We start from the raw sequence: 22,102 nt of genomic DNA, 5'->3' as shown, positions 1-22,102 counted from the left end.
GAACGTGACATTCTGTGTCTGCTGGTAATGGCTCATCTCTCTGTTTTTTTGTTTTTAACGTATTAGGCACGCACAAATGGTTCACACCAAAAGTTTCTGGAATGGTTCCGGGAGCAAGAGATGGACATTCGGCTTGCGTCTTGGGAAAGAGCATGTATATCTTTGGGGGATATGAACAACTGGTAAGTTATCCTATGATCTCTGCTATTTGTGTTCAGGTCTGCATGAGAAATGGTGCTTCCAAATCAAGTTATTCAAAGAGAATTCTGAGTGGTCCCTCTGCTCCCACTTCACTTTCCCCCCTCTTTCTTTACTTTACCAACAATTATATTTAAAGACATTTGTGAATTAAGTTAAAGATCACTGAAATGTTCTCTATTGTAACCCCATACTGTCAGATCCTGATAATAATGCCAAACTTTCATTGTAGCTGATGAACTCCAAGCATGAGGCCATGTCCTGTGCATATTTATTCAGCAGGATTTATTCCCAAGAGTATTTGACTGTAGCCTTAGTCTACACCTTGGTTTAAAGGGCTAGATGTATTTAGAGCCAAAGTCTGCTTGCTGTTAGGCATCTCTGTGCTCTTTGCCTCTTAGAAAGCAAGCTGCTGTACTGTTGATTGGTAAGTAAAAAGCAAAACTCAATTTAGTCTATTGACATTTCAGGCATAATTGCCTTTGTTGTCAAGCCACTACATTTGTATTTTCCTCCTCTTTCTTTTTATGACAGGTTGCAGTTCTGGGTTATTTATATGAAGGGCAGTAAACAAATATCTTAGATCAAATTGTTAAACCTCTTAAAAATTGGATTGCATCAGAAGGATGAATAGTTGCTAATTTATGAATAGATGTTAATATGTTCTGTGAACTGCCCTGAGACCTCTAGGTATAGGGCGGTGTATAAACTCAATTAATAATAATAATATGCACAGAAACACTCCCAAGGGAGTCTAGTTCAAGTCCCTGACCTATCAGATGACTAAAAATTTCAAACTTTCTAAGAGATGTGTTGCATCAGAAGTATGAGCAGATGTTAATTTATGCTTGGAAACAGACTTAGACTTTCTAAGTGTTGTCTTTCTAGATGACTTTCTAGTGTTGTCTTCACCATCACTAGAGAGAGATTCCACAAGTTCTTAAGACAATCATAATTGTGCTTGTAAGATGTGCAGAATGTTTTCCCTTCCTGCTTATTCTTGCAATTATTGTAAAATAGATAATAGACCACCTCTGTTTTCTGGTGGTGACTGAGTTATTTGGAACAGATGGTGTCCCAAAGCCATCGATTGATTTGTGGCTGAGCAGAGATTTAACCTGTTTGCAGTACACAAGCAGCTGGATCTCACTGGCTTTTTCAGTGACTAGATCAGGCTTCCTCAACCTCGGCCCTCCAGATGTTTTTGGCCTACAACTCCCATGATCCCTAGCTAGCAGGAGCAGTGGTCAGGGATGATGGGAATTGTAGTCTCAAAACATCTGGAGGGCTGAGGTTGAGTACGCCTGGACTAGATCTTATGGCAAATGAGTTTGTTTTCAGTGGATTTACAGCATTAATTAAAGTCTGTGTGGCAGGGTACTGAAACAAACGAAAATATGGTGATGGGATTTAAGGGACTCACCAGCAACTCCAAAGATTTTATCTCTCTCCATGGTAGGTCCAAGTGTTACAAAACTTTGGCAAACCCAGCAATCCTAGTATCTTTTACAGGTTGTTGCTAATTATGCATTCTTCTCAGAACATTTAGCTTAAGGCTTGTCTGGTCTGACTTAGTGACTCTTTAACAACTCCGGCTGAGGTTAATGAGAGCTACTGATGTTTAGCACTTACTTAAAAGAAGGGCAAAGGGCAGCCTTTGCCATCTCATACCAGACATTCAGAACCCAGTGTACTGTAAATCATGGTTTTAATCGCTCACATTACTTCTTTTTTTCTGTATATAAACTGGAGTGGCATATGTATATTCAATGTGTTGTTTGGATAGTGTGCACTGATGTGAGTCAGTCTGAACAGCTGCTTTGTTTTCTGAGCCACCTATTTCAGTTCCCTTAATATATTTCAGCTCCACAGGGAAATGCTGAAGAATTAAACTCTGTTTTTATTTCTAAAGAGCAAAATAACCAAGGGCCTTTAGAATGCCTGGCAGTGCTTGATCCAGCATCCCCACTAGTTTAATAATTTCTCTTTCTTTCAGGCTGATTGTTTTTCAAATGACATCCACAAATTGGATAGCAGCAACATGATTTGGAGTCTGATCTGTACAAAGGTCAGTATTGGTGTTAGTGTGTCTTTGGGTCCTGCATGTGACCCTGTTTGCCGTTTAACTTTTGTCTGCTTTAGTTTGTAGTCAACAGAATTTTGAGCACCCAAAATCCCCTTTCACCTACATCCCCTTTCATATCTTTTACTCCTAAAGTAACTTCCATATCCCTTTGACTTACTTAACAGGAGTCTCTTGTTTCAGGGCACACCAGCTCGATGGAGAGACTTTCACTCAGCCACAATAATTGGGACAAAGATGTATGTGTTTGGGGGAAGAGCAGACCGCTTTGGGCCATTCCACTCCAACAATGAGATCTACTGTAACCGAATCAAAGTATTTGACACAGACACAAACTCTTGGCTGGACTCGCCTCCCACTCCCCTCCTTCCTGAAGGCAGAAGGAGCCACTCAGCATGTAAGTCATCATTACACTCCATCGAGCGTGAGAAGTCTAATTAAGATTAAAGAGGAAGTTGTAGTTGGCCAATTCAGGCACAAGTCTTCAAAAGATCAAGTAGTGGCCTTTGTTGTTTTTAGAAAGCAACAATGAACAGGGAATCAGCATCTAAATCAGTCTTGTGCATCTCCCATTGGGAGAGGTGCCCATTATCAATTTTGGACAAGATGGAAAAACAGAGAACAAGAATTTGGAGTCAGTTGCTTACCTCCCTCCTTCCTCCAATGTGAAATGGTTCTTAATTTAATGTAAATGGACAATCTTAGCTCTGAATGTGGCATGCAATAACACACAAGTCCTGGTGGATCAGACCAAAGGCCCATCTTGTCCAGCATCCTGTTCCTATACTGACCACCCAGATTGCTTATGGGAAAATCACAAACAGAACTTGAGTGCAACAGCATTCTCCCCACTTGTGATTCCTAACAACTGGTGTTCATAGGGGAATAGCACAAAAACTTTTCAGTTGTAACCGATATGAAACTGAGCTTCGTTTTAGGTGTCCTGACATGTAATTTCTCTATTCCCTACAGTTGGCTACAATGGAGAGTTGTATATATTTGGTGGCTACAATGCACGTCTGAACAGACACTTTCACGATCTCTGGAAATTTGATCCAGGTATTTTTAATTGACATTCCTTCTTATTACTGGTATTACAGGAACCTCCAAGAATCTCTTCTGTGATCAGGGCTACAGCTACGCATTAATCACATTTCCTCCATGCCCCAGATGCTCTCATATGTTTTGTAGGATGTATATGTTCAACAGATGCATGTAGCGTATGTTCCCAAACACATAGAGATTCCATCAGTAAGGAGTGGTGAGGTCTTGCCAGTTAACAATATCAGCTGAAGTGGTAGTTGCTATATTGATTTGGAGCTCAATGCACTAATGGCCACATTGTACTCATGAGGAAGGGAAAGCTAAACAGCCACACTCCATAAAGCTCCAGGCATATGTCAGGGGCACCACATGGGACCCGGGTAATGCAACAAATTCTGGTTCCTTAATCTGAGCCTGGAGTGAGTCTCCCTGACCCTGCAGCTTTTGTCTATGAGCTGTTGCTGTCTCTGCCAACAGTAACAGCAATACCAGTACCTGTTTGGGATTGTGGAGGCCAGGGGTTGACTGTTCAGTACTGCAAGTAGACTTTTGGATTATGCATTTGATGGATAAGTATATCCATTAGGAGCTTCAAACCCTCCACCCTTTTATTTGCATCTCTCCATTGGTAATGTGGCTGTGTGGTACTAATATGGCTCACTGCTAATGAGTTCTCAAATAAGAGATTCAGAAGAGTGTAGCTTCTTCAAGAAGATGTTTTATGGCCAGCTGCTTTTCTCTAGTGGGCTGATGCTCCCTGGCCAGGTTTCTCAGGAACTGGACACACACATGCACATGTGCACACATCACCATGACCACCACCACTTTCCTGTGCATGGTCATGTTTGCTCTGCCACCCCTCAGTGTGAAAGGGCAGGATATAGCAGAGGCCTCCATAATGGTGCAGAAACCTCTTGGGCACCCTTTTCTTCAGCACTAGAAAGAACGGCAACCTTTCAGTGAGATTTTACAGACTAAAGTACTGGATAGTCCTAGCAGATCTAGCTTCAAATCCCTGCTTAGCCAGAGACTCTCTAAGCTCTGCTTTAGATCATAAGATTGCTTTTCAACCTCAGAGGACTGAGTTTAAAAATGAATGAGAAAAGAATTTTAAATTACCCTTGTATTCTGTACATACATCCAAAGAGCCCACAAATTCTCTTTTCTGAAAAGCAGCTGAGACCACTTCAGATTGTTCCCGCTAGCTGTTTCAGCCCCTGTCTGCCACCTTCACTTTGCCTTTCCCCTGGAAGCTCCAAGCTAAGGCCGCGGCCGCTACCCCTGCTCAGCTTGGATGGATTGATTGAATGTTATTCCTGTGGGCTCAGCCAGTAAGTAAGCGGCATGCCCAAGGAAACACAGGGTCTGTAGAAGTAGGGGGGAAATCGGCAGGCGGGGGCGGGGGGAAACTAAGAGGAGATAAAAACACCCACCAACTCAGTGAGGACTGAGCATGAAAAACTAGGGGCTGTAGGATGGGAGTACCCTGGAAGAGAAGGCATGGCTGGCTGGAACACATCCATTGTCTGATTACTGCAGCTTGTGGAAGTTAATTCCTTACATTAATTATATGTAGGTATGCCATTGGTTTAAAATATTTATTTACTGTGTCACATTATGCTAATAACAAGGCAGCATACAATTAAATAATTCAATATACAATAAAAATGATCCAGTAAAAAGAACATGGCAATTACAGTACCTAGGAATTGTTCAGCTGATGGCAGAGGCTGCAGAAAGCTTGAGCAAGTGGATGTGTTTTAACAGCTGGTGGAAGTTCACTGTAGTAGGTGTATACTACACGAGTAGGGAGCTCATTCTACAGAGCAGGGGCCCTCCTCAAAGCTGCCATGAAATGAATATGGCCGCCTCTGAATATTTTCATGAATGGGCAGGCCTGTGTGGGAGAAGGCATTCTTTCAGAAAACCTGATCCAAAATTGTTTAGGCAAAGCTATCCTAGTCCAGGAACAGTCAAGGATAGCAAAAGGCACTCCTAGCCACTGAGGTCATTTTTGCCTCCAGTGACAAAGATGGATCAAGGAGAACTCTCAGAATATGCACCTGTTCCCTCAGAAGGAGTGCAACCCCATCCAAAAAGGTGCTCTAGTTCCTGGGAATCACTTGTGCACAGGAGTATTAGTATTTAGCTTCAGCTTATTGGCTCTCAACCTGCCCACTCATTCATCCAGACACCAGCCTGGGGATGCTTATGTATGTCCTCAGTTTACTGCCACACAGTTCCAGTTATCTCACCACACCTTAGTATGATGCTCAAGGAGGTGGTTTGTCAGTGTATGCTCCAGAGAGTAACTACATCCTGCCTTTATTATATTCATACAACTAACTTGCCAATCTCCACTCTATAAAGGAGAGAGGGTAGCAGGCATCTCTGTGGGGATGTCTCAGTGGTTATGGCTTCTGTACTTCATGCAGTTACCAATAGATGGCAGTGCACCCACATGTACTCTTCAAAAAGGAAGTTAATGCATAGTTCAATCTGCAGAATGTTTTCAGAAGATGCTGCGTGGTTTCTTAATTCTGAGTTCTACGGTTGTCACCTTCTTCTCATTTGCCCTCTAAAGCAATTGCTTTTTCAAGGGTTCTTATGCAATAAATATCCGGGGGTTTTTTAAGTGAAGTGCAAACCGGAACAGCTGAATGCTTTGAACTATAATATCCTTAGTCTTCCAAGAGAATTTGGAAGAGTTCCCTTTATTTAAGGAGTTGTGGTGTAATGTAGCATTTTCTTGCTTCACACAGTCCTGGGTGACTTGAAGGTATGAAATCTGTATCCTCCTCGTTAACTGCTGGAAATGTTCAGCTTGTACAATGAAACATACAGCTTTGCATACATTTCATGTTTGTGATTATTGGTGAGAAGGAATATATAGCCTTAGCAGGCATTTCAGGGAGCTGTCCCAGGGTTTTTCTGTTTAACCAGAAGATCCCTGCTCCATTGGGAATAAAATATCAAGAGTGCAAACAAACATTTTTCATGAAGAAAAGACTGTGATATTTGAAACCTGAACATCTTTTTCACTTGCAAGCAAAAAACCTCAAGTGTTTGTGCTGAAAAGCAAAAGGTTTGTTTCTGTGTGTTAAATTTGTAAACTTCTTAGAACTAGAGCTTGTTCATGTGGCTTGTCTTTACCAGGATTGCTTGAAATATTCAGCTTTCATGGTGTATGTGTTTTCTCCAGTTTCTTTTACCTGGAAGAAAATTGATCCCAAAGGGAAAGGGCCATGTCCTCGCCGCAGGCAGTGCTGTTGTAGAGTAGGGGACAAGATCATCCTCTTTGGAGGCACAAGGTGAGTGGTATATCAGATTGGCTTTCCTGGTGTCTTGACTTTGGATTTGAAAATTCACTGTTCAGTTCTTAAGCAGTGACAAAGAACCAAAAGCAAGCCTTACCACAATCACACCATTGATCATTCCACAGGCTCTGTTCAGTCTATTTCTAGTGTACGAGATTGCTTCTGAGCCCTCGAGTCTCTCCTGTAGGCCAATTTTAACAAACAACAACAACAAAACTTTATTAGCAAAGCCAACAGGCCACAGCTGTACAAGAGTTAAAAGTAAAAAATAGGGATAGAAGGAAGAAAAGAACAGGCAAAAGGTGGTCCGTCGGATGAACAAGTCTGTTTGTAGGCCAATTTCTTAAGCCAATTTACATCGTCCCTGACCGTTGGTCATAAAGACTGGGAGTTGTAGTCCAAAATCCAATGCTGTAAGATTGGAGATAAGAGAAATGCTCCCTGCTATTTAAAAAAACAATTTTTAAAATCTCTGGTATTAGTGCTAAGCACCACAGTGCTAAAATTGGAGATAAGCTTATTTCCAGTTTTAGCGCTTTGGTGCTTAGCACTAACACTGAATATAAGAGATCACTTGTCTCCAATCTTAACACTTAATGTTTTGATCAGAGATAGATCTATGTGCCCGATGCCATATGTCAGGTGACTGACAAGGGTGTGTGGTTTGCCCAGAATGGCTTTGCAGGCCAAAATCAGAGGCCTAGTAGGCCTGAGTTTCCTTCTGCTATTCCAAAGCTGCCTACTGCCATTTTGTGATTTTTTAATGTATATTTTTTTGCTTCTCAGTTCCTCCTTTCCCAGTTGGAGAGTACAGTAGTTATGAACTCTTGTAGAATTTTCACCCAATTTGTAGGTTGCATGATGTGGTATAAAATTTTAGATTGTATCTAGCATTGTGAACCATTGAGTTCAGTGCAGAGAGTAATGGACTTGGTAAATAAAAGTTCAAATTACACCTTAGCAGTATGAGTAATCTCATACAAGTCACGCTGTCTTATATTTGGTTCCCCATCTGCAACATAGAATTATTTAATGCCCTACTTTGTAACAAAAATTCATGAGACAAGGAAGGTTTTTAAAAAACTGTACATTAAACATACCGTAAAATATGAAAATTATGCTGTTATTGTTTGAGACTCAGTTTTCCTCCTTTTTCCATGGATCATGTTCAGTTTCACAAAAGCAAGGGGGGGAAATCATAATGTCATAAAGAACCAAAAAGGATATCTCCTCCCATTTCCTGAAGTTCCATGTTAGTCCTTGCTTCAGAAAAATGCAGCAACATTTAGCAAGAATAGTGACTGTTAGCAGACTTTGCAGCTTGGGTGAATTAGATTGCAATAATGACAGCAGTTTCTGGAGTTCAAAGGCTTTATGCATGCAAGAGCTCTTTACAGGCTGAATAGTGATGAGAGAGAAAAACCACAGACATGTTGTCTGGAGAGAACAGCAAACAAAATGTCTTAAGCTTTGTGGCAGAGTTAACTTAGACATAGAAGCTTGCAAACAAGTGCTGGCTAGATTGCTTGACAAAACAATGGCTTTGTGTGGTTTAAAGTAACACATGCATTAACTGCAAATTCAAGAGAACAAAATGTATTTGCTTTCCCCTGACAGCGACAACCAGCTCCTTAAAATGTCATTTTTATTGTTGTAATCTCTTAATTAACTGCTCCTGTGAGTCTTTTGGTGCTTTGTGATGATGCCAAAAGGTTTTGTGTGCCCCTTCCCTATTTTTCCCATTCAACTTTTACTTCCCTGCCCTTATGCCTATTAATTGAACCTAATCAGAGAGATCTCAGTGGGTTATGCTGTGGATGTCTGCTGTGTTTTGGGGGGAGGGGGGTGTTGATCCCACTCTGGGTTTCATGCAGGGGCAGTAGCGCAATTAGGTAATTTTGGACTCTGGACTTAAGGGCCATGCAGTGGGGGCCCTAATAAGCTGGAATGGTGTAGTACACTTCAAAATGTGGTAAAACCCCCCCCCCCGTATGTTTGGGAGCCCACCTGCCAGTTTTGTCTGGTGCCCTGGACTTTTGTTCAGTAGTTGTGCCCTGATGGAATCATTGCACAGGGGAGGCAAGACAGGGAGGAAAATCTCACGCATTGTAGCAGCAGTTTCCTTGTACAGCACCACTCATTGCTCTTCACATCGCCAACAACAGCCAGTTGCTGACATTCACACAGCTGCCTGATAATGCGTTCATTTCTCTACAGGAAAATTACATTTTTCTCAGTAACAAAATACTACTGCTTGGAAGGCAAAGGTGTGGGCAGTGCTTTGCAGATGAAGAAACAAATGTACATTTGGGGCACCGTAAACAATCCAGAAAGGCATGTAGAAACAGGAAGCCACTTGGGACTTGTCTGTGACAGTGACGGCTAAATGAGTGATAGAATTAGCTCTGTCTTCAAAGCTGAATTTAGCTAAAGGGTCTACTAACTAGGAAAGATGCTGGAGTTGGGGGTTGAGTTGTCAAACATTGGCAGTGACCGTAGCAAGATACAAGTTGGCTAGAAGTGATCTAGATACTAACCAGCTGCTATGAGCCAGGAAGTACGCGAGTGCAGCAGAACTTTTGGCATCTGAGCTTTTTCTTGATGGTAACCATATGTTAAGTATACAAATCTATAAATATAGACAAAGTAAATGTTTATTAGAAATTAATTTATTTTCTCACCTGTTTTACTTGGAAAGTTTCAAAGTAAGTTTTAAGCACAACCTACTAAGCTCTGTCCACTGTGACTCCTTCTATACTAATAAACTTGCAATGTTTAAAGACAGGCAAGATGAGATTAGGGTGCTCCTAAAACTAAAATGAGTGTTCTCAGGAAACCCCTAAACAGATTTAACCACCAACGGACATAACTTCTGGACAAAATATTGTCTCGACTATTGGTCTGTCTTAAAGAAAAAGAAGAGCAGAGCAAGAGGCTCAGACAAGTGTTTGATGAATGGTTTGGGAGTATCTGAAGCTGCAATACTTCTACCACTATAGAAGTGTTGATATGATCAGATTTTTGCATAAGAAGACTCTGCCAGCTCCCTGTGTAAGAGGCTGTAAATATAATTTAAACTTCCTTTGCAGTGAGTGTCAATAATAACATAACCTATTTTTTTCATAAGCATCTCATTAATGTTGTTATGACAGGGCTCAGTAGCCTGACTGGATTCGTAAGGGTAAAAGCTTCAGAGGCCAGGAATATCCACTTTGTTAGGCATCACCAGGTTGAAGACGTACATCAAAGTTGAGAATATCAGAAACTTGAGACCAACAATGACAAACCAATTTTCCATATCATTGCCTTGGGCTGGTGGTTTCCTTCCCGTATAGCAAACTACACTTTCCGTTCTTGAAGGCAGGGTATCTCAGATGATGGACTGAGCTATTGATCTGATCCAGTAAGACTTATCTGATATGTTATTTAGACAGCCCCATTAACTCATGAGATTGGGAAGAACCAGAAGGTCATAAAGTCAAACACCTCCCCCTGAAGCACAATCTTCCAGCTATTGCACCATATCTATCTTTCTCGCTCGCTCTCCCTCTGTCACACAGAGATGCACACTTCCGATCAAAGTGTCATCTGTGTCACAAACCATCCAGTCAAGTTGTGTCAGTCTCTGATAACATCCATAAATTGTCTTGCCCTGCAGCAGAGGTGGATAACTTGTGGAATGTCAGATGTTGTTGGGACTCCCAGCTCCCACCTGCCGGAGCCAGCATGGCCAATAGTGAGAGTTAATGGGAGTTGTAGTTCAGCAACATTTAGAGGGCCATATGTTAGCCATGCCTGACACAGTCAGTCACTCACTGAGAGTGAACTCTAGTGTAGCATAATATTAATCAGATGTCTGGAGTAGCCCCTCCATGTGGGGCTGCCTTTAATGATTTCGAAACTTCATCTAGTACGAAACGCAGCCAGCTGGATGTTGAGGCTAGGCAATCGGATCCTGTACTGATGCAGTGATTGCCAATACTGTTTCAAGCCCAATTTAAAGTCCGAGGGCTGCATCCCCTCATAGGCAACATTTGGTGGGCGTATGCCAGTAGTGGGCATGGCCAAAGGCAAAATTGGATGTGGCAATGAATGTGACACTTAGCTTTGTACAGTAGGCTACACTCCAGCCCCACAAAAGTTAATTTCTGCACCCACATACACCTCTCCCCATCCAGGCAAGCAAGTGGTATTTTCAGAACCGAAGCACACATTCCAGCAAGGCACAAAGTACTCAAGGAGGAAGCTGAGCAGGGCTGGGGAGGAGGCATGGCCCAAGAAAGTCCCAAGGATCAGACACGGAGGCCTGGTGGGGCTGTATCTCACCTCTGGGTTTCAGATTCCTCAGTCTAGTTCCTCGTAAATGGTTTGGAATGAAGTTACTTCCAGGGCTACCTTCACATATATCAGCCTACACACTGATCATCATCCGAAGCCCTGCTCGCACACCTATTTCCATTATGGATACTAGAACACAGGGCCACACAGTGAAGCTGAATGTTGGAAAACTCAGGACAGACAAAGTACTTCTTCACACAGCACATAACTGAACTATGGAATTTGCTTCCAGTAGATAGTGATGAACACCAGCTTAGATGGCTTTTAAAAAATATTTAAACGGAGTCTTGGAAAATAGGGCTATCAATGTGACTAACCATGATAATTAAGTTCTGCCTGCGTGGTTGGAGGGAGCATGCTTTTATACATTGGTTGCTAGCAAACAGAAGTGGGGGGTGTGCTGTTGCACTCAGGTCCTGCTTGCAGGCTTCCCATAGGTATCTCGTTGACCACTGTGAGTACAAGATGCCTAAACAGGCCTTTGGCTTGATCCAGTATTCTGAATTTGGTAGGCTCAGGGAAGCTTGTTTTTAAGTTGCTTCGGGTTGCCCTGGGCAAAATAAAGTATCTAACAAATAGAAGAAGGAAGGAAAGAGAACCTTTTTTTGGCAGTGGTCTCACTTGTAGAATGCTTGCCAGTGGTGCTACATCATGCCCCCCCCTTCATACCTTGAATATTTATTGGATTTTAAAATTAGTTAAAGTTATCATTACTTATTTACCAGGGTGGGTATGTTTTTAGTGTTATTGCTGGTCCTTGTATTACAGTTTTATTATTCTTGAATCTTACTGCTAATTATATTGTATATTGATTGTTGCAACCTACCTTGGGAGGGTTTCTAACCCTGCAAGACTGCCTGTAAATATGTTTAATAATGATAATTAATTAGGTCAATTGATCTAAAAACGTTTTACTTGTCTTCACATGCTTCTTCCTTACCCCCTCCTGTGAGCTAGGGGAACTAAGGATAGTACAGAAGTCACTTTTGATATAGGAAAGATGTGGGGAACTTCCAGCATTTATTTTACACTACTGAACAAAATAATGATAGTGCTGCTTTTTATTATTATAAATATAGGTCTACAGAAAAGAGAAGGATATGCGTATCCTGCATATACATATTTTATATTAAGTATAATACCTTTAGATATAAATAGAGAATGGTCCAATTATTTTAAACAATGAGTGTGATTGTCTATCATAATAGTATGTACCATTTCAAAACGTTAGAAAAGTCACTTTTTCTCAAAATTATGTTGCTTTTCACATTAAGTGAAAAGGTAATATGTTACTATGAGCATATTAAAGCAATGAAATAACAGTTCCAATAGCTTCTTCAGTGTGGTTTCCCCACCTCCATTCTTCACTGTTGGAGTGTCACAATAAAAGTGCATTTGAAGTGCCTATTTTGTGTCCGAATTTGGGGGGGCGGGGGATGGACAACTTTTATTGCACGTTACAGTTTCCCACATCTTTTGCTGGTTTGATAAGACACTGTTTATAGTGTCGGGAGAGGATAAGAAGGCCAGAGAGGGGGGTTGGGGTGGAGAGGGAGCTTGGTTCACTTCCTCTGAGTAGCTATCAGGTATGCTCTGGAGCTGGCTGGCTTGATAAGACGTTTTTCCAGGAAGTTGTTGTAAATGAAGAGGTTCCTGCATCTTGTATTGTCCTGAAGGTGACAGGTCTCCAGGAAGTGGGGGTGGGGGGAGGGAAGAGATAAAATTTCAGCACAGGGCAAGGATTAGAGAGAACATAAGTGGAAAAATAACAGCCAGCAAATCTCTGGATCCATTGGAAAAATGGAACAGGAGGCATCAAATAGGGAGAGCTAAATCTTATCTGTCTGTTATTCAGACCCACAGGAGCCCTTGCCTCCCTGCTTTTTGCATAGCCTGTATTTCACATTTAGTTTGGAGTCTTCCGCTGAAGATAGACATAAGCTTTTAAAGAGGTGAGAGTGATAAGTTTGCCACACTGTACCCACACATTTCTTCTGTTCTGCTGTTCTTTCTGGTCAGAAGTGTTTTGCATAAGCAGTACAAAAGCCACTTACTGGAGATAATAGTGGGATAAATGTACACAGTTGGAAATTGTTCTGCTCTCATCTCATCTTCAGTTCTGTGGTGAGAAATTACTTTTCCATTTTCAGATGTTTCTGTGGTGTTTTCTGTTGGTATAGCATATAGTGAGGAGATCTCAACAGTTTATCTGCAGACCACAAATCAGTGTCCTCAGATCTGCTGCAGGCTCTGTTAAATAAATATCTATCCCATTTCCTGAGGGGTAGTTATTTTAGTCTGTTCAGCAAAAACAACAGAGAGTCTTGTGGCATCTTAAAGACTAGCAAATTTATTAGGGCATAAGCTTTTGTGGACCAGAGTCCACTTTGTCTGGTGCATGGAATGCTGTCTTGAGTTGGCAGGGATATATAGCCATACACATGGGTGGAAAGAGAGAGAGAGAGAAATATGTTAGCACTAAGATAAGAGGGAAATGGAAAGGCAGGAAACACAGATTGTAAAGCTTAAGTGTAAAAATAATTACAGTGACCAAACACAAACATGTTAGCAGATGTGTACTTTGATTCAGACATATATACAAACTTCATAGCTGGATGTTGAATGTTTAGCTAATCAACCCTTAAAATAGATCCTATACTGGAGGAGCTGGCCCTCTGCAGCTCCTCTTGCCCAAAGAAGAAGAGAGTGCACAGCTTGACACTAACAAAATAGAATAGGGTCAGGGTAATTTTGATAAAATTAACCAAACATGAGCTAACAACATAAGCAAAAAAAGTTTTGTTTTGTTTTTTAAAAAAGAGGTGGGTCTAATCTACTGAGCCTCTTGGGCTTGCCAGTCAGAAAGTCGGCGGTTCAAATCCCTGCAATGGAGTGAGCTCCCGTTGCTCTGTCCCAGCTTCCCCCAACCTAGCAGTTTGAAAGCATGCCAGTGCAAGTAGATAAATAGGTACCGCATCATACACATTTACTTCCTAAACAGTGAGATTACTATGTGCGATATCTTGGGACTGAAGTTCCCCATTTCATTTGTTCTGTACCATATGTAATACTAAACAGCGCTTGGTAGGACTTCAGCAAAAGGCACTTGTATTGCACATGTACAGCATAGTGTTGATGGATGGAGGTTGCTAGAAGAACTGTATTACTGCTTATTTGATCCTTCCCGAAGGAATTCTGAATGTGATTGGATGCTCTTAAGCTCTCCGTTTCCAAATTTCTAGAGGCCTAGGAGTGTTGTATGTACTTTTTTGTGTAGGATATGCAGTGGTGGCTGACAAATTAATTTGATTTGAATTCAAATTAATTTATTGGCCTTGCCTTTACTGTCTAGGGAGTTCTGTGAGAGATGTTATTGTCTCTTCTTGCTGATACTCCTCCTACCTAAGTTCAGCTGAGTAAAGTGTATAGAAAGTTGTTAAGGGAGCACAAACCGATGCTCAGATCATCTAGTGTGAAACAGTCAAGCTGACCCACCAGCTTGACTGGCCCCAGAGCCTGGCTGATAACAGAGTAGTAGGTGCCCCAGGTTATCCCTTCATGGGAGCCATTCACCCCCATGTCTGGCCTTATTCTTCTACAATCATTTTGGCCTTGAACTCTGACGTCTTTCAGCCCTTAAGACTTGTCTGTAATGCAGTAGACACTGCTTTTTTCTCCCTCACAAAGATAAGGAGTGCATTAGGGTTTCCTGACGTGGATGTGAACTAAGGTTAGATTATCCTGGCTGGGAAACTGCAGAGCTGTGGTGCTTGAAAGAGCTTTATCATGAGCTCAGATAGACAGTACTGCTCTACAACAGGTGCTGTCCCTGCTAAGGTTGAAGCTATTGGAAGAATATCTTTGCCCTTATGTGCACTTTTGTCAGGGCAAAAATTAATAATGCCAACTGTTCTTCCATTTTCTGGCAGAAAAGTGAGAATATCCCATTGACACATGTCTCTAATCTGAGACCTAAAATTGTTAGCTTGTGGATGAAATTGTAGCTTACGGTAATTAGATTTGATTTTAAAGTATAACATGTTGTTATGCGTCTGTCTTAACCTTCCTGTGGTAATGGAGTGGCTGTGTGGACCCTAGGTGGTGTTTGAAACATTTGTGCAAACCTGAACCAACTTCATACTGCATGCTCAAGAATTATGTTGTCCTGTGGTGTTTCATCTCTCTCCAGTGTCTTTTCATTTATTTAATTTTGTTTTGCATGCTACCATGAACCTATTGGTATTGAAGTGAAGGGGGGTGGGAAACAGTCTAGTAGGACCGTAAAGATTTCCTTTGAGTTCACCCATCCTTGTTTGTTAATAACATTGTTGGGAAGGTACAATTTGAAGAAAAGAAGTGGTGTGCTGGAAGAGGCTGCTTAATCCTTCTACTTACCACTTGTTTTCAACTGCAGCACCATACCACCCAGTCTGTTTTATCCCCACCTAGCATCTCAGGTTCCAAAGCAGTCCCAGATGTCTTGTGGCAAGCCTGCTGGAGAAGATCTCAAAAAGGTTTTGAATGAGTATTTTTATCTCTGTCATCACATTGCAGTTCCAAATCCAGAATAAGGTATTTGAACTCCCAGGTCATTCAGTCTTGCTATACTGCCACACAAAGACCTCCTTTGGGGTTAGCCAGCGTAAGGATGATGAAGGGCACTAGAAGAGGGCTCCATGTCCTCCTCATGCAGTTAAACAACAGGCATGGAGCAACTCACAGGAGGATTATTCTAGAAATACAATAAGGTTCAGACACTTCATAAAGCAATACAGGACCAGGACAATGTGGAGCATCTTTCCTGGTCCCAGACACTTCATTTCCCCCACCTGGATTTGGACCTGAAAGACTAGGACCAAGTGTGGGTACATGGAGGGCAAGTTATAGGGAAGCGCAGTTTGAGACATTGCGCAACATCATTACTGATGACAGAGCATGTCTGTTACAGCATCAGCATTATCTTCTTATTTCCTGGCTTTGTGTATCTTAAGCCAACATGAGACCCTTACTCTGGCATTGAACTGGTAGCTTTCTTGATCATATTTCTGTGACTTTGATTTGCATTCCTCAGATACACACACACACACACACACACACACACTGCTCCTTCATTGTACTCTTCCTTGATTTAGCTAATAGTTTTTTGATGGGCAGGTATCAGGACCTTGTTCTTTTAAGAATGATTCCTGTGGGTCCTGAAGAACATAAAACATGAATCCTCTGTCCTAGCTTTATTGAATTTACTTGAATATATCTATTAAGCACTATATAAATAGGAACTAAAATATCTGCTGGTTGCTGAAGAAGCCAAGGTAGTAATGGATTGGACACCAGAGTGTTGTTTTATATTTAAAAGCTGTCAGGAAGAAAGGGAACTAAAGAGTAAAAATGAATAGCATGCTGTTTATCTTGTTAAAACCCACCAGTGACATACTCAAGGCTCTGTGCTAGACCCAGTGTTGAATTGAATGATTCTATAGAAACAATAGGTCAAGGATAGCCATATTTTCTGTTCTTATTCACTACTGGTGGAAAATAACCAGCGTTGCTCAGGAATTCTAAGGAACCAATTTATAAATTGATAATAGAATATAATGTGGTAGTTTCTAGGGCTGTGCACAGGTCCCTGATCTCCAGCCCCCTCCCCCATACCAACCAAACTGGCCAGAGGGTTCAGTCCTGTTGAGTACAGTTCAGTCCTGTTGAGTACTGTTCCTCATGGGGAACAAGTTGGTGGAGCAGACCCCTTCAGCCAACAGGATTTCACCCTTGACAAGGTCGCACCTGCACTGCTGCTGCACATGCTCAGCTGCCATGCCAGGCCTGCTTGCCCACTTCTCTGTGTCATTGCCCCTCAGTGTAGTTCATGCCCTAGCCATTCTTCCTGCCACTGACAACAACGCCACCTCCTACCACTCAACGGCTGGCACTTATCCAGCTGCCGTCGCTGCTGCTTCCTCCAGCACTGCTTTATGAGAAGCAGTTGTCTGAGCTGGACCCACCTCACTCACCGCCACCCCCTACAAACTGATTCCTGCATCAACCAACTCCCATCTTCATGGGTGCAATAACCAGTGGTGAACTACCAACTGACCCCTGGTCTTGGCCCAACACATTGTTGGTTGATGGTTCTTCTCTCCTCTTCTCTCCCCCCCTCCACTCGTCCTGGGGTTAGGTCTCCTCTTCCGTCCTTGGGACCTCTGCAGTCTCACAACTGCCCCTGATGTTTGCTTCCTCAGCATGTTCCCTTTGAGTAGCATGCTGGCAAAAGGTCCCCCTGGAGCAGTTTGGAGCAGGTTGATTCAGCATCTTAATTCAAAATGGTATTTGACAGTTTCCAAACATAGACCAAAACGTGCTCCTCAGTCTCGGAAACTTTCATGCCAAATTGGGTGACAGTATCTTCAGAAGTGTCCAAATCAGTGCAGTTTGGAATGGGTTGGTCCGCCATCTTGGTTCAAAGTGGTGTCTGATGGTATCTACCCAAATATAGACAAAAACTGGTTCCTCCATCTTAGAAACTGTTTGGCAATGATCTCTTCAGAGGTGTCCAAATCCATAGAAAACAGACGGACAGATGAACCACTTTCCAAAATATATAGTAGACATAGAGGTACAAAGGCTAGAAGTATATTTTACTGCACAATATTGATTGTACTAATGTTGTTTTTAATCATTCTGAGCACAAAGGAGATGTAGGCTAAAAAGATTTTAAATATATAAAATAAAAAGGAATTGGAAGTAAGTGCTCTATGAGTTGGGGCATATGCATGCTTGGGCATATCCATTTCTAAAAATCCAAAGAGAGATGTGGCACTGAAGTGTGAAGACACTTGCTCCCTCTCACCCACATATACACAAGTTGAAAATATTTATTTTCTTTGTGAATGAAAATGCAGAATGCTGCTTCTTTGTACCACAACTTGATTTGAATTTGATAAAATTGCTTCAGGAGACCAATCGCTGCTAGTTGGCCATCCTGGATGTAGATACTAAGACAAGGGGCACCTGCAACCCATAACTAAAAGGAAATATTGGTACTAACATGATGAATGAAAAATTCAAGAGTAGATGAAATTTAATACAGTTACATAGTCAGTAAAATGTAGTACCAAGAAACTTTAGAATTATATCCTTTACAGGACTCTAATCTAGCAATTACTTGAGAAGGCTGTTACGTATCTGGGGAAAGCCGAGTTTATGCCGCTGTTCTCAGTGTGCTGTCATTTTGCCAAAGCAAACCTTTCAAGACCAAGTGTGAAAAACCATGGCAGAAGGTCAGATATTCTGATGATTAAGAATGGTTTCATATTTTGGTTCCATACCTAAAGTGATTTTTTTGTTTAGTTGACAGGCTGAGGGGAAGCAGAGAAGCCAAGTGATTAAGCATGTAGAAAACTCTATAAAGAGATAGGGATTTGTGTTATTTCACTGGGGCCAGGCAGAAAAAGTATTTTAATCAATAAATGCCAGGCCGTTAGATTGGAAGCAGAGATTCAAGAGAAGATTGTGAATAGATGGCAGGAACACTCAGAGCTACAAGTGGGGCCTTCAACAAAATGTTGCCGTGAGTAATTCTTCTGTGCAGGATTCTAGCCAGCTGTGCCAGCTTACAGGATATTCCATTCTATTTCCCACCACCACCACCAAATTTTTTAATATATATAATTTTTCCCCACCCAACAGTCAGTGTTCTGTAGTCACTGAAAATGCTCAGTTCTTATTAGCTGATTCAGGGGAGGAGCTCCCGCTTAGAGGTTTTTCTTTCCCTCAAATGTAGTAGTAGTAATGTTATTATTTATACCCCACATATCTGGCTTGGTTTCCCCAGCCACCCTGGGTGGCTTCCAATGCACACAAAAACATAATAAAACACCAGACATTAAAAACCACCTAAAACAAGGCTGACTTCTAAAAGTTGTATACAGTGTACCTCGGATTAAGAACTTAATTCGTTCCAGAGGTCCGTTCTTAACCTGAAACTGTCCTTAACCTGAAGCACCACTTTAGCTAATGGGGCCTCCCGCTGCTGCCGTGCCGCCAGAGCATGATTTCTGCTCTCATCCTGAAGCAAAGTTCTTAACCTGAGGTACTATTTCTGGGTTAGGGTTAAGCGTCTGTAACCCGAGGTACCACTGTAGTTATTTATCTCCTTAACATCTGATGGGAGGGCATTCCGCAGGAATAACAACATTTAGGTATTCCTGCACTTGCTGATACCACCCGTTAGTTTGTGGATGGTGCCAGATGAGCTACATGAGAATTTGCTTTTGGAGAATGAGTCAACCATTAGTGCATAAAATGGTAGCTGTATGAGGCAGAAAGATGAAACCTCTAATTTATCTCCAAATATTGGTGATTTGAGTGAGGTCTTCACAAAGCAGTCATTTACACAGTTATGTAATATCAATGATGTACCTATAGGCAGATGAAGCATAGTTATAATCTACTCTGACTGTTTCCATCCTCTGATTTTATGGCTCTTCTATTCCACCAATTTACCTACCTACCTTCCTTCCTTCCTTCCTTCCTTCCTTCCTTCCTTCCTTCCTTCCTTATTTATTTATTTATTTATTTATTTATTTATTTATTTATTCAATAACATTTATACACTGTTTGATTGTAAAACAACAACAACCTCAAAGTGGTATACAAAAGATTTCCTTGCATAAGGTTTACATGGAGACTAGATTATGTTCAGTCTTCATTGAGAATTTAGATTTAGTTTACGTGTTGGATATACAACAGTGAGCATTCATCCTGAATTGCTTGTGGGGTGTGTACCATCTCCCCATTAATCACTCATTCTTTCCACACTTTTCAATGCACTTCCTTGTCACTGTCGAAATTATTTCTATTTAAAAATGAATTTGCTGTGCTAAGACAGCAGAGTGCTTTAATCTGCTTTAATTGTCCAAACCTAACTTTCCAAGGACGCACTTGAATCCCTTCCACAAAATAATGACAGTCTGGAGCCTCCCTTAGTGTATGGCAGCAAGGGGAGAGACTGGCTTATGTTTGTTTATTTTTTGCAAGGATTCTGCTTCTCTCCCAGTCGCCTGCCTATTATTCTGTTTAAGAGTCTGCCAACCCCTGTATCTGTTATTCGAGTTGATTTGGTGGGTTAAAAAACCCACACCTCTAGCAAGAAAGAATCCTTTCAACTTTAGAGAAGAACTCAGACGTCACTGGTGTTGTGGAGTGATCAAATACACAACCTCAATCTGATTCCTCCCCCACTGCTCCCAAGTTGGCTGCCTGCTAGGGGTCTCTGTGACCTTCTGCGATAATGAAATTTCCAGATGGTGCAGGAACATCCTGCCCTGGCTGCTGCGAGGGCAGAGCAAGGAGCCTTGTTTGTTTGCTAGGGAAGAAGAGAGGCTGGAGCAAATGAAGCAACTAGGCAGAAGCTTGTACAAACAGGTCAAGCCCATGCCCCAAAGTATCCCCTTTCTAACATGCTCAGGTTTCTCCTTTCTTAAACCACGGCTGACAGATCTGCTACGTTTCCATGCTCATCTTGGGTATTTCTTTGTGTCCACATAGAGGTTTAGCGTGCAGTATGCAGAGATTTGCTGCCACAATTGTTCCTGGTACTAAGCAAAGTGATTAAGGCAAACCTGTTGCCTTGATGATGGGATTCGGAACGGCAATGCTGAGAGGAGAACCGAGGGAGTCTAGTGTGTCTTTGAATGGAGTTCATATAAGATGGGAGGGAATTGCAAAGCTAATGTAGAGTTGGGATTCCCAAGCTATGGTCTGCAGACAATGAGCAGTTCATGAGCTTCATTAGGGTAGTCTGCAATGTGTCTGTAAAAATACTATTAAAAATCATACAGCATCTGGTACAGTGCATTACAATGGCTACAAAAGGCAGAAAAGTCATTAAGAGGTCCTCCAGGACTCTCAGCAATTTGTGCAGGGGACATTTAAGGAACCACTGATGCAGTGTAACACAGAGTGGGGAGTTTGTATGTATTGGGCAGAGGTGCGGGGTGGGGGGGGAGAGAGAGGAAACTACTGCAAGGAAGTTGTATGGATAGAATCCAGTGTTGTTTTTCATTTTTGTAACCTGCCAGGGTCCGTAGAAGTGCAAGGTATACGTGTTTCAAATAAATTTCATAGACTGAAATAAATACATATCACAGTCTCATTGCTAATGCAGGAATAGCAAAGTGGGGAAGGGAAGACTTCGTTGCAAAGAGACTATTTCCATCCTGACACATCTACGATAAAATCCTTTTGAATTGCAGAGGATAGGGCAGAGGTAAAGGAAATAATCTTGAAGGTTAAAGGAATAGATGGCAGCATTAGACATAAGGCAGTAAAGGGAGTAGGAACTGAAAACAAACAACGTTGGCTTGGCCAGCAGTAAACACAGAGGTTATTAAAGAGAGCCTTTGCTATCAGCAGCTGCACTTTGTTAGGTAACACTGAAGTCAGGGAGGCCCTGTGGAATAGTTCAGAACTCTGGAAGAATCCGAAACACAGCCTTAATTTGAAGTGAATTGCAGTGATTGATGGGGTTCTCTTTGTTTTCCACAGCCCATCCCCAGAGGAAGGCATGGGAGATGAATTTGACCTGATGGATCACTCGGACCTGTACATCTTAGACTTCAGTATGTGAACATTTCCTCCTTATGTTGCCTTTAGTAACCGCTTCCCCTAGGTTGAATCTCTTGGTGTGTTTTCTTTACATTAAAAAGCCTGGTCAAAGTAGCTGTAATAGCTGTACTGTCTCCTTGTCCCATTGAGGGAGCTGCCTAGTGCAGTTAATTTGGCTTACTTTTTATGCTTCTCATGGGTTGCTTCCAAGAAGGGCAGTTTTATCATCATACTGTATGCTTCTTTTTCTTCAGGTCCCAGCTTAAAAACACTCTGTAAACTGGCAGTGATACAGTATAACCTCGACCAGTCCTGTCTCCCTCATGACATCAGGTAAGTTACTTATCCCCATTCAGGGATGTTCAATATATCTAAACCACTTGTTCTATACTACACAAGACAAAGCCTTTTACCAGGGCAGACTATTTCCCCCTCTACCCAATATTTTCTGACTGGTACTAGGTCTCCATTAGAAGTATTTCCCATCACCTGCTACCTGATCTTTTTAATTGCAGGG

The 22,102-nt window shown here is 41.8% G+C and overlaps 1 protein-coding gene across 9 annotated transcripts in view; it reads left to right on the top strand.

The window, feature by feature from the left end:
• Positions 1-22,102, top strand: part of KLHDC3 (kelch domain containing 3) — a gene marked incomplete at its 3' end in the record, with an annotated part of 42,355 nt that overhangs the window by 18,592 nt on the left and 1,661 nt on the right. For 8 of the 9 annotated variants that reach the window (XM_083605442.1, XM_083605440.1, XM_083605438.1 and 5 more), the window contains 7 exons: positions 67-182; positions 2,195-2,266; positions 2,465-2,678; positions 3,254-3,340; positions 6,528-6,636; positions 21,526-21,599; positions 21,840-21,918. In XM_083605442.1, coding sequence (XP_083461568.1) covers positions 67-182; positions 2,195-2,266; positions 2,465-2,678; positions 3,254-3,340; positions 6,528-6,636; positions 21,526-21,599; positions 21,840-21,918 — 751 coding nt within the window. Of the gene's footprint in view, positions 1-66; positions 183-2,194; positions 2,267-2,464; positions 2,679-3,253; positions 3,341-6,527; positions 6,637-21,525; positions 21,600-21,839; positions 21,923-22,102 lie in introns of those variants that run through there. The other variant, XM_083605446.1, reaches the window with a different exon arrangement.

This window comes from Podarcis filfolensis, assembly GCF_964270895.1.
Source record: "Podarcis filfolensis genome assembly, chromosome: 3".
In the NCBI taxonomy this organism is placed as follows: Eukaryota; Metazoa; Chordata; class Lepidosauria; order Squamata; family Lacertidae; genus Podarcis; species Podarcis filfolensis.
This window is presented reverse-complemented; position numbering and strand designations above follow the sequence as displayed.